Source organism: Liolophura sinensis, chromosome 11 (assembly GCF_032854445.1).
Source record: "Liolophura sinensis isolate JHLJ2023 chromosome 11, CUHK_Ljap_v2, whole genome shotgun sequence".
NCBI classification, from domain to species: domain Eukaryota; kingdom Metazoa; phylum Mollusca; class Polyplacophora; order Chitonida; family Chitonidae; genus Liolophura; species Liolophura sinensis.
The window spans coordinates 15,318,402-15,333,662 of record NC_088305.1 but is presented as its reverse complement, the minus strand read 5'-3'; the positions used below and the strand labels follow the sequence as shown (position 1 = coordinate 15,333,662).

Below are 15,261 nucleotides of genomic sequence, written 5' to 3'. Positions count from 1 at the left end.
CGATTAAGACAGATGAGTAGTTGGATAAAAAAAACTTGGCGTTCTGCACTAGTTTACCTCGTGTAGACACACAACTGACAGGCGCTGTAAACTGAGCGTCACGAGGGCTTTGTGAAGGCACTATACAGCGGCTACACGATCAGGCCATCCCTAACGCGTTGCCAGTCCACTTGATGGATCGCTAGCTCTTGATTATACGAACACACGACACATATCTATTGGATGCGCTCGACAAGCAAAGTGATGAAGGTAACCTAATGCCTATAATCAACACGATACCAATCTGCTGGAATATCAGCCAGTCTTCTCGCGCCGCATGCGTCTCGGCTAGCGCGCTTTTGTCGCGAAAAAGCAGCAGGGCAAATAGGGAGATATTACAAAGCCTGAACATTACCCCCACAGCCCTATAACGGTGCGTGGGAAGGAAGGCTTCCCACGACGACAACATACCCTGCGAATTTACGGATCTTCTTTAATACCAGAATCATACGTATAGTTGAGCATGTAATAGCAAAATGATCACTTCAATTCTACGCACGCATGCAGTCTTGAGTACAAGGACATCTGTCAGTCATACTCAAAACCTTACAACACTGGCTAAAGCCAGAAACTTTTTAATTCGACCGAGCAAACGCCGATCAGTTTTGATAAGTAGAACCCAATTCCCAAACTACCAGTAGTATCAATTCTATACAAGAAATGTCAGTAGGTACATTCATATATAACCAACACTGGTAACATGTAGGAGAGAAGGGGACTTCGTTAATAAAAAGCCATTCCATAATTACGTATTATCACCTGAGCAAACTTAAGCTGGATTATGGATTGGTGGATTGACTGATTACTGTGTCATTTATACGGCGGTTAACGAACGGGCGGAGCAAACCAGAACGCTCGGAGTAAACCACCAACAATATTATAGACGAATAAAACATTTGTGAGTGCTGAACACGTATTTTGGACGGGCCAATATTCTTCTTTGGTTTCTTGACTGATAGACAGATTTACATTTTATAATAAACAGCTTTTAGTTCCACTGCATAGTTGTAAATTATGAGTTTACAGCATAGATAACTCTACATCTATATATTATGTACATATGTGTGTGAGTGTGTGTGTGTGTATGTGTCTTCAGCTCTAAGAGCTTGCCTATCGCTCCTCAATCAGTAAAAGACAATTAAAACAATGCATTCAGTTTATTGGCAAATTGAATTTATATTTTAAGGTAGTGTCACTGAGTATCGTCACATGGGCATTGCGTCGCGCCATCAGCTTAGGTTTAGGTAGCCCACCCAGTGAATCCAAAATAACCTCGGAAGATACGAAGGCGTCCACGCGTGTGATACAGTGCTATCATTGTTAACATACTTAACTCGTGCGTAAATTTTTCCCCGGTGCTAAGTGACGTGGCGACGGCGAAATGTCACAAACACAGAAGAACGGCCATTTATTTCTGTCACATACGCCATTTTACAGTTTGGAAAAATTGTTTCCTTTGTGTTTTTTTTTTTACTCCGTTTTGCTGAACGGTTGGTTCCACTGTTGTTCCAATGCTACCCGTGCGTGGGCGTTTATATCACGCCAAACACGTCACAAAAAGGCATATTCTATACATCAGTTTCTATTGTAATAGACCTTGTTCTTTCCTACATGAGAACATCGTGCAACCCCCTGAGTCTAGTTATAAGGACAGCGTCATACCTTCATAATCAAAATCTCTCAGGATTCCAACAATCTGCATTTAGATCAAAAGTGAAATTCTGCCAGATCAAACTGCAAGTCAAATTTGTTGAGTCTCACACATGGCTAATTAAGGTTTCTGTCGACGCTTCTAGAGCTACGGCTAAATGGATTTAAATCTATAGATTTAGATCATACTAACAAAAGAAATCGAAACTTCCGATCTGAAAGCCTAAAACAGCGTTCTTGCTGTCTTGAAATGTTTACGCTAAAAATGACTGTAGTCCTACATGTCAGCAGATTGTTCATTTTACCACAAGGTCGACATTCCATAAAATTGGGGGCAATCAAAGTCGTCTACATTATGAACGTAATTAGCTTCAGTATATACATATACATCAAGCGGAATGATGTGCGCGTGCACGAATTGTTGGACTCGGGCTTAAAATGCGGCCGATATCCCAATTTTGGTTTACATACTACATGAACTTGAATATTACGATATGGCACTTGAAAACCGATCTTGAAAATCTTGTGGCACGGTATTGAACCCGCGTACATCCCGCCTATGACACAGGCACTTTGGCGTTTTCATTGCGATTCAGTTGTATGAGTATCCGTAACGACTTTCAGCAGTCGCATTTTCTCTTCATGCAAGATGTACAAGAACTGACAGCCGTCTTTCCAAAACGCTTTTCGCAGGTTGCAACTCTGAGATTGGATGTCAAACGTTGCACAACTACCCGGAAGTATGATTGGACACATAAATCATGCATAATACGAAGTGACAGTAATTACTGTACGGACGATCCAACGACCGCCCTTAAGCTAACAACCAACTGAACTTTACGATCGATTCCCATCCGGGAGTACAGATGGTAGCCCGGATGCGGTCGTTGGCAACCGGGCTGGTTTCCGGCCACCAGTTTCCCGGGAACCGCCTCCAGTCACACCGAGCCATTAGTAAGTACGTTATAACTTCATAAAGTCTCTTAGTCAGTAAGAGGAAATCGTGCACGTGATAACACCAGCGTTCTGTACAAACCCTGTCACAGATATCTGCCAAGGAACAGAGATACGGTGTATCATTTTTGTCACGAGCATTATAAACGCAAATACTTCATGTCACGGTGACAAATTTTCATAGCCCGTCTATACCACACAGAAACAAAATACTTGCTCATCAAGGTTTAAAACAGGAGACAATTTTACACGCAACATGCATCTGGTAATAGGCAGGTGCACATTTCATTTGCTGTGGGATACTAACTTCATACTCCTAAAATATTTTTCAATCATATGCAAACCGAGAGAAGTAAAAATCCATAAAATTAAGGAAAACATTCCGTTCCCTGCAAAAGATAAAAATGGTCATATTTAGGCGGGCGAAAAATTGGCATACTAGTATTTTAGGAAAAGAAATATATTCTAAACGAACAGAATTCTTTCCGTTTTTTAGAATATAGAGAGCTTCAATTAAATAGCGCCTATACATGTATATCCATAAATCATTGCAATTTGAGAAAATGTTTGTATGCCTGTATCTGAGTGTAGAACAAATGAAGTTCATGCTTATGTAGTCCGAAATATCCATAAATCTCTAAACACATTGGCTTGTCCACGCTGTAGAGAACGTTTATCACAATTTAGAGGTGAAAATTTCCGGCTTAATACTGAGCTTAGAACATTTATATTAGGAACCAAAATCTCACATGCTTTCCATTCATGAATATAACTTAAATATATCTCACACGGCGCAATTCACTCTTATTTTTCTTTAAACTACAGTTTTATTAATCACGAACCGAGGTCAAACGGATTAAATTTCCCAGTCTTTGAGTTCGTTATGGTTTTTTTTCTATAACTTAATGTTGAAGTTATTTGCTGGGAGCAAATTTATTCCAAACAATCTGTCAACATCAGATTATCTGATCGTAAATATATCTATCTATATATGGCGCATTATTCGATGAATAACAAGTCAGCAGGGATGATACAAACAACATAAAGCTGTTTTTTTTTTACGATAACTGATGTGTACACTGCATGTTTACAAATCTGTCTGAGCGCTTCTTTAATTAACTCGGATGTTATTAGAACATTCACTGAAACTATGCAGGGGCCTGTTTCGTATCTACCCGGCGTGGCGCTACTCTGTTCATTAAGTAACTAGGCAACCTACAGCGATCACACAGGACTGAGATTTACATCAGCTTGCATACTCATGTTTGTCATATCAAGCGTTATTTAAAATACGTAACAAATCACATTTAAATAAGACGATAATCGTGACTTATGCTGTAGACCACCGACATTGGCTTATCAGATTTAAATAAGACGACAATCGTGACTTATGCTAAAGACCACCGAAATTTGCTTAAACTCCACATCATCGGTTGTTTTATTTTGCATATAATGGACAAGTTCTTATAGCCATGTGATATTCAATCGAAGACACTACTATACGAGGTGTTTATTCACTTTTATTGAACAAACGCAGGCTTTCTCCAATCAATTTGACTTTGCGAAATATAGGCCGTTAAAGTACTCTAATCGTGGCTCTAATCGAACAGTTTTAGGTCTGATTTAGCTATTAACATTTTTTTAGTACAGGGAAAAGGGGCCTTGGACAAACCAAAGACTTTTGAAAAGTTACTGACGAACTTTCCCACACCATGCACACTGGGGAAAGACAAGTGCAGGAACGATGACATGCACGAGTGTCGTTGACCGCACGAGCTGTGACATCATGCATGAGCGTCGTCGACCGCACGAGCTGTATATATGCATGACGACTTCTAAATCCATCAACTATTATATTAGCTGTCTAAACCTAATACATACCAATTTCATGTTGATTTCAGTGCATGGCTCCCGGCATCGACTGGAGCAAACCTTTTTCAATCTGCGTCATGCATGTCTTATCGGTTTGTACGTACAGACCAATGGACTCTAGTTCTCATGAACATTGTTCCTGCATGCATGGTCACAAGGCACAGTTAATGAGAACTTAAGCATCAGTTCGACTTTGCACAGGAGGGCATCTGGCAGCATTATAAGTTACCTATTTTAGGACTACATATATGTATATATTTATATACAATGCCCTTTTATAGCGGCAATAAATTCAGGCGCCAATGTGGTATATATCGCCATGTAACTTATATATATGCGTGACATGGTAATCTGCTATGGAAACCTTATAGTGAAACTATTACAGGATTTGTTGTTATTTTGATATCGTTTACAGGATGCTATACATTTGACTTTCTAGATACCTAGATTCTAGAAAGCACACTGTTTTAACAAAAAACAGGATGTGTGATAGGCAAAGCAAGGCGATGCAACGCCTTTTCCTTGTAAATGGGGAAAACATTTTGGGGACGGGAGGGGGAATGATACCATGTTTTGCAATAGATAACAAAGGTTTCCGGCAGATGTTGTAACTACACTTACCACTTAACTACAAATGTCGCGTGATGTGTTTGGGTTTAGGGAGAAAATAGACAAAGCTTCATTTGCTGTTTTGTACAAATACACTTCAGTTATATGTTTATATCCATGAATCATGGTATATATCTATATACAAGCTACCGAAGGCTTCCTTTTCCGAGAAGCTCTGAAGTGGTACCGAGAATCCGTAGAAGACAAAATCCTTGTTTCAGTCGCGAGACTTTAACACAATGCAATACTAAATCTTCTACACCTATACACGCACCAATAGATAAAACACAACAATCACTGAACACAATCATTACAAATTTGTTTGTTGGGAGCAAAACGACGGACCCATCTAAAATTTTTATTTGGGGGTTTTGCTAAATTCTCAAAGTTAATTTCTTCATAAATTTCTATGCAGAATTAACCCCCCCCCCCCCATATTAAACAAAGATTTTTGTGTTGCACCGGCACTTGTACGCTGCTTTTGTTTACTTTGGATACTTTGGTTTCAATCAAATTCATACCTGCACGTTGCTAGAGATTATAATTATGAGTGTTCCTATATGTACTTTGTCTAGCTCATCTGCGAAACATATGTTTATGATAACTATACGTGAAAATTTATGTTTCTCAAATTGATCGTATTTCTGATATGACGTGTGCACAATATATCTGTTTTTGCGTGGAACCTATTGCCGCGTCACCTTTGACTTGTGATTTTACCAGACTACTCTGCATCTGTCGCATACTTTATGTGTAACTAGATACAAGTACATGGGACATCTGCTTATCATCCCTATATATATATATATATATATATATATATATATATATATATATATATATATATATATATATACGTACTCTACTTGTCCTCTCTATAAACTCTTTGCTTAATTTCACTCATTATATCATGGAACTGTCTACGTGCAGATCCTCTTCTGTTCCACGAGCAGGGGATGGTCTCGTATAGAGTAAGATTTCGTCAGGGTTTAGGCACGGAAGCAGACCCCTGTCAACTCTGATGATAGAAGAACGACTGACGAAGTTCTTTATAATAAATGACAAAATCTTATAATCATGACAAATATATTTGCAGGTAAAACGGCGAGTTTATCGCAATTTTGCGTCAATATTTCAAATAAATGCACATCTGGAATCTCTATTAATAAAAGCAAAGCGAACTGAGCATAAATGTATGTAATATATAATTGGCATGCATTTGTGAGCTACATTAATTCATTTATTTATTTATTTGATTAGTGCTTTACGCCGTACTCAAGAACATTTCATACACGACGGCGGCCAGCATTATGGTGGGTGGAAACCGGGCAGAGCCCGAGGGAAACCCACGACCATCCGCAGGTTGCCGACAGACCTTCTCACGTACGGCCGGAGTGAAAGCCAGCAGAGCTACATTAATAATGCATCTTACATGTCTCAAAGTCATCCACCAAGAACAAGAAATAACACTGAACGCCATTTATGTAGAGTTAGATATATGCTATACCGACATACATATACATCTGTGCGCAGGTGAAACTAAAAACTTTATTCAAAGTTGCAATTTGTGTATTTATAGGCTACATACTAAACGCAAGTACAATTCGGTCTAAAAACAAGAGATGTAAACGTTTATAAATGTATCGGCTGGTGATATCTCTGTGGTGATGTCAAACCTTTAACTAACCTGTAACTAAATAGAACAAATGCCAGTCGCAAAATTCAAAGCGCTTCGTATTAAGAAATATACCTTTGAACTAACAACAACAATAGGCATAAAATGGTTTTAACTTTTAAACCCACAAGAATATCTTGTTAAACAAATGGATGAGTCATGATATGAAATTTTATCAAGCTGTCTTTTCAGAAATTTAAATTTTTAGAAATATATTCTAGTAAGGCAGTAGATATTAGATGAATATTAGATGCAAATTTATTATCCGTCTGAGATTGTGAATACTAACACGGGAGTGTCGAGTTTTTCGTTAAAATTAAAAACAGTCCTATATACTGTATCATGTGCATGACTTCTCAAAAATTTTAGCAACCTTTGTTGCCATTAATTTACCAATCATCTGTCTCCGTTTCCTCTAGAAACTTTTCAAGTTCACAAAGGTTCAACTCCTAAATATATCTGATTGCACGTCCACTCTAAATCATTTTTTGTGAAACTTTTTCCAGACGCCGCAGTAATACCGACATTTAAATAGTTTTCCCAAAATGGGACTCCGGGAAAAGGTTAAAGCTCCACTTTCACCGCAATAGGGCTGCGACCGGGGCGGATATGTTCCTCGGGGAGTATCGCTGTACCCGAGGGGCTCGAAAACGGCGCCGATTGAATCAATGAAGTGGAAGCTGACGGAAGACCTCGACGATACCGTTGTCAAGGGATCACGTGCGTGAAGGCTGCATCTGATTGGATGGATATGCACACGCACGAGGCGGTGCATGTTGGTACACCGATACGAGTGGCCCCAGGTCACCCACTGACAGAACCATCGAGAGTAAAATCGTGAATGCAATTTACAAAAATCCGGCCACGACTGGTTTGGTACTGCTCAGAGATGACACTGGAGATTGTGCAGAGCTTCAGTCAATATATCTTCAACTCCGGATTCCGAAAAGTTGAAGATGAGCAAATTGCATGTTTGATTTGTATCAAAAGACTGATTTGTTTTCTGTATATCTATTAATAAGAACAAAACGTCCTATTTTAAAATCGTTATCAATAGGACATTAAATATCATTCCGGTACAGTCGTATAAGAAATAATTTCATTTCTCATCCGATTACAATGGGATAATGCATATATCATTTAACCCAACATTTGACACTTTTAATTGCAGGGTATGTCGCATCAGGATTACGCCGTGTAATGTATCTGACGCAGGACAATGGCCGATCATAAACAGCAGATAGAGGAATTTTGCGAACTGTGTAGCACTCTAAAAGCTTCAACTTCTCGTTAATTCGATGAAATAAACATGACAATTTGAGGCCGCATTAAACCGTCACGTAATCGCTGATTGCCTCTAGATTGTAGCGTGACTTTTAAACATTAGACACTTTGCAGGAACCCACAAGCGAAAAAATGCAACGCAATCATTAGATTTACGTACTATAAGATGTCCTCGCATTATTTATCAATAATTTTCATCCATTTTATAAACATTCCGATTCTTATACATGTATATGTATACTTTTTTCACAAAGACTTAAAAAGTTCAGGCCTTGCCTTTAGCAAATGATTCGTACGTTGCCTTGGCGTTTGTTTAAAAACGGCCACCTGCCTGTAACAAGGATACATTTTTCGAGCACGGTTATTTCTCCGTGCTAATATTTGAATCGTGTTGAAATCTGTGTAACAGCCCCTAAACATATGTTGAGGAGACGATGAAAAAACAAAACACCCCCCTGACTATTTCTACATTTAGGAAATGGAGGTCACAAAAATACCGCCAGCATGGGTTGTCGGTGTTAAACAGGAAGTGTGGGGGGATGCATCTGATAACGGCTTCAGAGAGGCGGTAAGGGTAAGGGCATAGCTGTTGCTTGGAAACAAAATGAGACTAAGTAAGTCGCAATTCATTATATACGGGCTTTCTTCAACAAGTTACCATCCGGTGATCGTGAATATCCGGGTGATGTAGTATTTTTAATACGGTAAATAGACTGATCTCAAAACTGGTACAATACAATTTTAAATAGCATAAGGAGTAAATCCACTTAAAGCAGTCACGACAGTTTGCCACGACCTGTTGGGTACCTCAGGCTTATGTTCTGACTGTTCATATAAAGGTTTAAAGAGTAGCAACTTACACGCCCTCTAGATCCTTGGCAGAATTACAGGTAAAAAACTGCAGTGAAGTCAATTAGTGTTTATTATTAGTTAATAATTATTATTATTATTATTATTAAACTGGCGTGGTGTCATCGCATTTAATAGACAGTAATATGAAAACAATATGCGTTCCTGTATAAAGTCAGAAGCATATATACACGTGGAGGCCGCAAAAGGAACCGTTTCTACATGTGTGATTAGATCAACTAGTGTATGCATATATATATAGAAAGGTATCACTCTATATATAGTCTTTGCCTGCTTACACGAACGTTCCTTTAGTCGACTTTCGTGCCTGAAGTCTTTTAAGGAATATAGATGTATACAAGTGTATGATCGAGCATATATCTGTCACATTCGTATCTTTGTCTTTATTAATGTCTTGGCCAGAAATGTCACGAGCAGTATTCTGATATAAGCAGATTGTTGTGTTTTTGTTGTCAGTTTCTTACGTAATTCAGCACTGTAGACACTTTGTGACGCTTTGCAGAGGCTATGTCATAGCTATCCCTGTTCGGTGCCTGCCCACATGCAATTCCCGTCTCTCATGCAGCACCAAATATAGATTAATACAGCTTTGATTTTTTGCTGTTAATTCTTTGCAAATTGTGGATTATATGCATTAACAACAAACTTAATATATATGCACTAGTATGCTTCTAACCACGTGCTTGTTGCAGTAATGGATCACGGCAGACCATGCGCATTTCTACTGGAAATCTGTCTCAATATTTGCCGTCTTTTGGCAAATTTCTTGCACGGTGGAAGTGAAAGACCGAACACAGTAAACCATAGATCACTTCAGTACGTGGGTTTTACAGTTCCTGAATCCAACAGAACTGTTGGCGCTCAGCAGCATCCTGATTCGTTGTTTTTGGACGGAGAAAGGTATAATGTAGCATGGCTGAAAACCGAGGTTATCATGTGAAAACGGTTGATGTCCACATACATATACGACACCGTGTTAATAGCTCCAAGGGTTAACTGCCCACACCATTACCAGTGCTGCATACACGCGTACACACGCAGACACGGTCATCAGATCAGCATTTTCCAATCAACTACAACCAAGATCTAACCATTTGGTTCCCACATTTGTTCTCACGTGGGCCCGTCTTCAGGAGCTGGTCAAATCAAAGATGGATTCCACATACAACAGCGGAGAAATTCTGCGAAACACAGAGGAGGGTACTTGGAGACTTTCACCAGGAAAATTCCGCTGTTGAGCACGGCACCGCTTGCTAAAGGAAGATCGCGCTTCTATGAGAGTAACTCGTTATTAGAACGGCAGGTCAATCGATGCGGGGCCGTCACAGCGGGTCACTCTGCTTCTCTGGAACCTTTGACTGCCTGGATAAACCTTCCCGGGGGTAGGGGAGGGTACGGGAGAGGACGATGGGGGGTGGGATCCCGTTACTCCAGATATTAGCAGTATAACAATATGGATACATGTCGGAACGTGCCTCGTGCCTCGTGCCGGAGGCTGTTCTCCCACAGCCGCGTCTATGACTGGGTCTTAAGGACGGGTATGTTTACACTTGGCATTAGCCCCTTCTGAGGGCCCCTGAGGAAGAGTATCAAGTTGGGAATGCGGTTTGTGTTGGGGATCTAGGGATATGATGTGGTGGGGAGACGAGAAGGGGGGTGGGGGACGACGTCAAAACACAAGGAAGCTTAGGGTGCAGGCTACTACAACGATTACGTTACCATGTTCAACTTCACCCCAGCTCATCAGGAAGATCTTACAATCTATACTGAGACCCTTACACTGGTCACTATAAGGACTGTAGTGAGTGCGGTGTCGGTGGGTTACTGGGAATGTACATTGAATGATCGGGGTGTCATGAATGGTGTCGTCGGCATGATGCTATTTCGAGATGTACATGACAACATATACGTAGTGTTTACTGTTTATCACGCTACAGGAAGACACTGTCCATCACACAACCGACACTGTGTGATTGAAGACACCGTAAGCTCGCAACAAACAAGCTATATGCAAATACACAAGTGGTTAATTTCACATGTGCACGCAGGCTCATCATTTACGTCCAACTCTCTTCATACATGACAATGGCCGTCAAAAAAATATATATGCGTACCGACACAAAACACAGGCAGGGAAATAGAATAAATAATAGAGAGACGTCTATTAAAATGCGATCTACTTCAGTGATAAGCTATACTGTTTAATGTTGGAATGCCTAGAGGGATAAAGAATAAAAACATGAAGCTAGCTAAAGGGATTAAATCTACTGCTATGTGATGTGTCTATGCGTGTATGCCGCGGTATGAACTGCCGAAAACATCGCTATACTACAGTGACGTTGGCAAACTACGGGTCGGTTGTTACCACAGCTTTCTCCCCACAAGTGACCGTGTGTTGGATAGCTCTTGCTCAACCACGTGTACTCGTTATGATAAGAGCTGGCACTGTATCCGCATTCACAGTTCACAACTAGAGAAGTGTGTCAAGAGAGACACACGATACATGCAGACATTAGCATTTCGCGACGAGATAATATATAATAATTCTTCCAGTTTCCGTAATGGATTCGCCCCCCACCAGTCTACATAATATAGCCCCCCACCCATTAGTCAGGCTCACTAAGACACATTCTTAGTTTATCATTTAAACCCATGCTAGCGCTGTACATTGCTTCACAGCACAAAATGTATAAATAATGAGATTTCTAGCAAAAGACTTCCTGACTTTTTAGCCAATAAAGTTTATCAGCGAAATCTGGAACGCGAGCTGTACTAAGAAAACAATGACACATCGGTTATCCTTAAAAATTTAACTGTAAAATTATTCATATTAATATGAGAAAGTCATAATTGCTGCTGCGCCTGGAATTAATCATGGATTTGTCAGCTTGAATTACATATTGCAGGCCTATTTGCAATTTTCACAACATAGTCACTGAATAGTAAAAGCCTGTAAAATGTATAACTAAAAGGCTTATCAGTTCAAGCCGGGTTGGATATTCGATGACATATCATAGTCTGTCACCGTATGTTCATCGTCATGGCGTGTGCGGGCCAAAAATACCGCTGCAGTAGGCGATCAACAACATACATCGGACTGAGCGGGACACCGAGTAGGGGAGACACCTTAACGGCTCGCTTGGCGTCTGTATGACGTCACCAGATAAATTTGCATACTTACAGGAGTGAAGACATTCGATGATGGTGGTGGCGTCGATGTAGTACCCCCCCGCAAAGCACGCAGATCAGATGTGGGTTGAGCTCGGTGATTTTGATTCGCGTCGTTCCGTGCATGACCGGCCTGAAGGCAGGCGGGGCAGGCTCTCGGGTACGGTCTACATCCATGGCGAGCCGACAGCCGTAGACCCTGTGCAAGTTAGAGCAGCCAGCCCCGGCTTAGTTTTGACAGTTTCCACTTGGACTGGGAGAGAAGGCGTAGCTGCGATAACCTCGGTCCCAGCAGCTCCGAACCCACACCAAAAACCAAGCCCACCGCTCACTCCACATACGTGTATGTCTGGACTGTCAACTAATCCACAAGCCAGCGTTTCGCGGACCTGGACGAAGCCTACGCACTGTCACACAGCCCCTCGTATATACACACGGCCCTACACTGGCTGAGTTGCCTTCAGCTATGCGGCAGTGGAGGCCAGCTTGCTTGGCGCAGTGTGTCACCGCGCAGCCCAGGCCGAGCGAAAATCAATACTACGCATGCGCACATGCTAATGTATTACGTTTTGATATATTGCTGGTGGGAGCGGAAGAAAAGGTATTCTGGGGCTGAAGAGCTAAGAGTACGATCGAGCGCTCAGCCTGGGTCTGTTTGCACCACGCTCTTGCCGCAGATGATACACACAGCCCCCCTTGTCCACTTCGTTTCGTTTCGGGGCTATATGAGGGTTAACCGAATATCAAAGCCGCGACCAACCGCAATTTATCAGCTCACGCGGTTCATTACCTTAGCCTTGAAACCCGAGCCGCATTTCTCAGCAAGGTAACAAAATGCTGCCGAAAAAAAAAAACAAAAAAAAAAAAACACGCCACAAACAGGGCTGACAAACAGACGAAAACAAACCCAGTGAGATACGCCAACTATTTCAACCATTCGCCAAAAGAATCGCAAACCTATTCCACGTGATCAGTACAACAGAAATCGATTTAACTTTTTCATAACTTACATCATCGTGTATATACCAGCTTATCTAAATATTCGAAAACAATTGTAAAAGGAAATAATGACTGCGAATATGATCACCCAAACCATTTCCGTCATTGTTAAAATCGTCAACTATAATTTTCAAGAAAGGAATGAGAGCTTTAAATAAACAGTAAAGAATCACTTAGCCTCGCATTTGATTTTCTATCAAAAGTAGGATAAATTTCAAGAAATAAAACACTAATAAAAATGATCATGTTCGATTCTGTTATTAATTCATCGCAAATGATAGGCAAAAAATTAACTGCACATTATGTGTTAATGTTAAAATGAATATCGCCGGCCTGTAAATTTCGGAAAAAATGTGAGGGCAGGAGGGCAAAACTATCGAATGAATGGACGCTGTCAACATTTTCCTCGATTCTAAAATTATTGTATAATACTATATTTTCGGGAATACTGCATTACTGGAGTTGGTGAAAAGATGGTATATAACTGCTACCGGTTGCACATTTGATTAGTGTGAGCGTATTTGATAAACACTCACAGTGTAAAAAATCGGTTTAGCTTTTCGACCACGGAACAAATTCAGTAACTTAGTGCCATTAGAACAAAACTACATCCGTATGAATCATTTCTCAGAAATTTAACAATTCTCTATACCTTAAAATATGATGTTTATCTGCTGTTCCTTTAACATGTCAAAAACACAATGTTCTGACAGTGGGAATATTACATGTAAATATTTACACAGCTGGCCGAATTTTAAACAAACGGATTAAACCCGATAAATCGATAAAAGAGTCAACCATGCAATACAATTCAATGTCACAGCTTCAGGATTTCTGAGTTTTATATATTTTTTTGCAGATAAATCTTGTCGATGTGTTTGAGTGATTTTAATGTTGAGGGGCATTTGGGAAATTACCAGAAAACCGCAAACCTTTGAGATATACCTAAAAAGTACTTTCCAGTACACGTGACTGATATATTCGACGAGGTTGAAAAACAAGATATCTCCAGTACGCGAAACACTATAGATGTACATGTACAGCCATCTCACTGCATATTCGATTTCACAAAGCCAGTTTTCGTATTAAGTTACAGATGTATATAAACTATGTATCAAATTCGTGACGTATTCCTGCAACAGACAATATATAGATATACATTTTAATAGAATGTGATAATTTGATGTTAATCGCATTCTCATATCACTTGTAAGCATCATTTTCTCTGTTAAATGTTGTGTCTTTCGCAAGGAACATAAATAATATGCAAAAAGCCTAAGGAAAGCAACATTGTGGAGCAACCCAACGAATGTGGGGAAATAGATCCACTGACTTCATGAAACTGCCACAACGATTAATAATTAACATATAACGAATTAAACTGTTTCTTCGAATTCCCAAAAATTCTCAAAAATAAATTATTTTACTGTATTTAACCAAGTCTCAGCAGATATTCGCACCAGCGATGATCCTTACCACCATGCATCGAACATGCGAAATTCGCGTTTCAAAACACGTTATGCAATCTCAGGTAACAGTCCAGAACGGTTTTTTGAATATTATATCTCCACTCTTTCTGGAATGTGTGACATTCGATGTTTGTCAGGGGTTGCAACTGTAGAAGCATAGCTGTCTGGGGCCACTTTCACAAAGATGTCGTACTTGTACTTGTACATAATTGTGTGATAGCAACAAAATATCGTACGACAACTGTACAAGAAAAATGTCGTAACTGGCTTTGTGACCCCTGGATGAGAATGTGGGTCAAACAGCGTTATCGTTGTTTACAAATTAATACATGTGATTCATCAAACGTTTCCTCTTATGTACAGAATTGGTGATTACTAGTATCTGGATACATGTACATCTACTGACAATATGATTTATTTATTTATTTATATATTTATTTATTTATTTGGCGTTGTACGCTAGACTTAAGATTATTTCACTTATTCGACAGCGGCCAAAGTTATGGTGGGAGGAAACCGGGCAGAGCCGGGCATCCGCATATTGCTGACAGGCCTTCCCACGTACGACCGGAAGCCAACATGAGCTGGTCTTGAACTAAGAGCGACTTGTTTTGAGGCTCATGAGTCATTGCACCGTGCTGGTACGCTAACGACTTGGGACACCCCCCCCCC

General features: G+C 40.2%; 1 protein-coding gene across 1 annotated transcript in view; it reads right to left on the bottom strand.

Annotated features, from left to right (window-relative positions):
- Positions 1-12,475, bottom strand: part of LOC135477683 (polycomb complex protein BMI-1-like) — a 40,020-nt gene extending 27,545 nt beyond the window's left edge. Inside the window, 2 exon segments of the mRNA XM_064757872.1 lie at positions 12,135-12,183; positions 12,185-12,475. Coding sequence (XP_064613942.1) covers positions 12,135-12,183; positions 12,185-12,298 — 163 coding nt within the window. The 5' untranslated portion in view covers positions 12,299-12,475.
- Between the last annotated feature and the right edge of the window lie 2,786 nt (positions 12,476-15,261).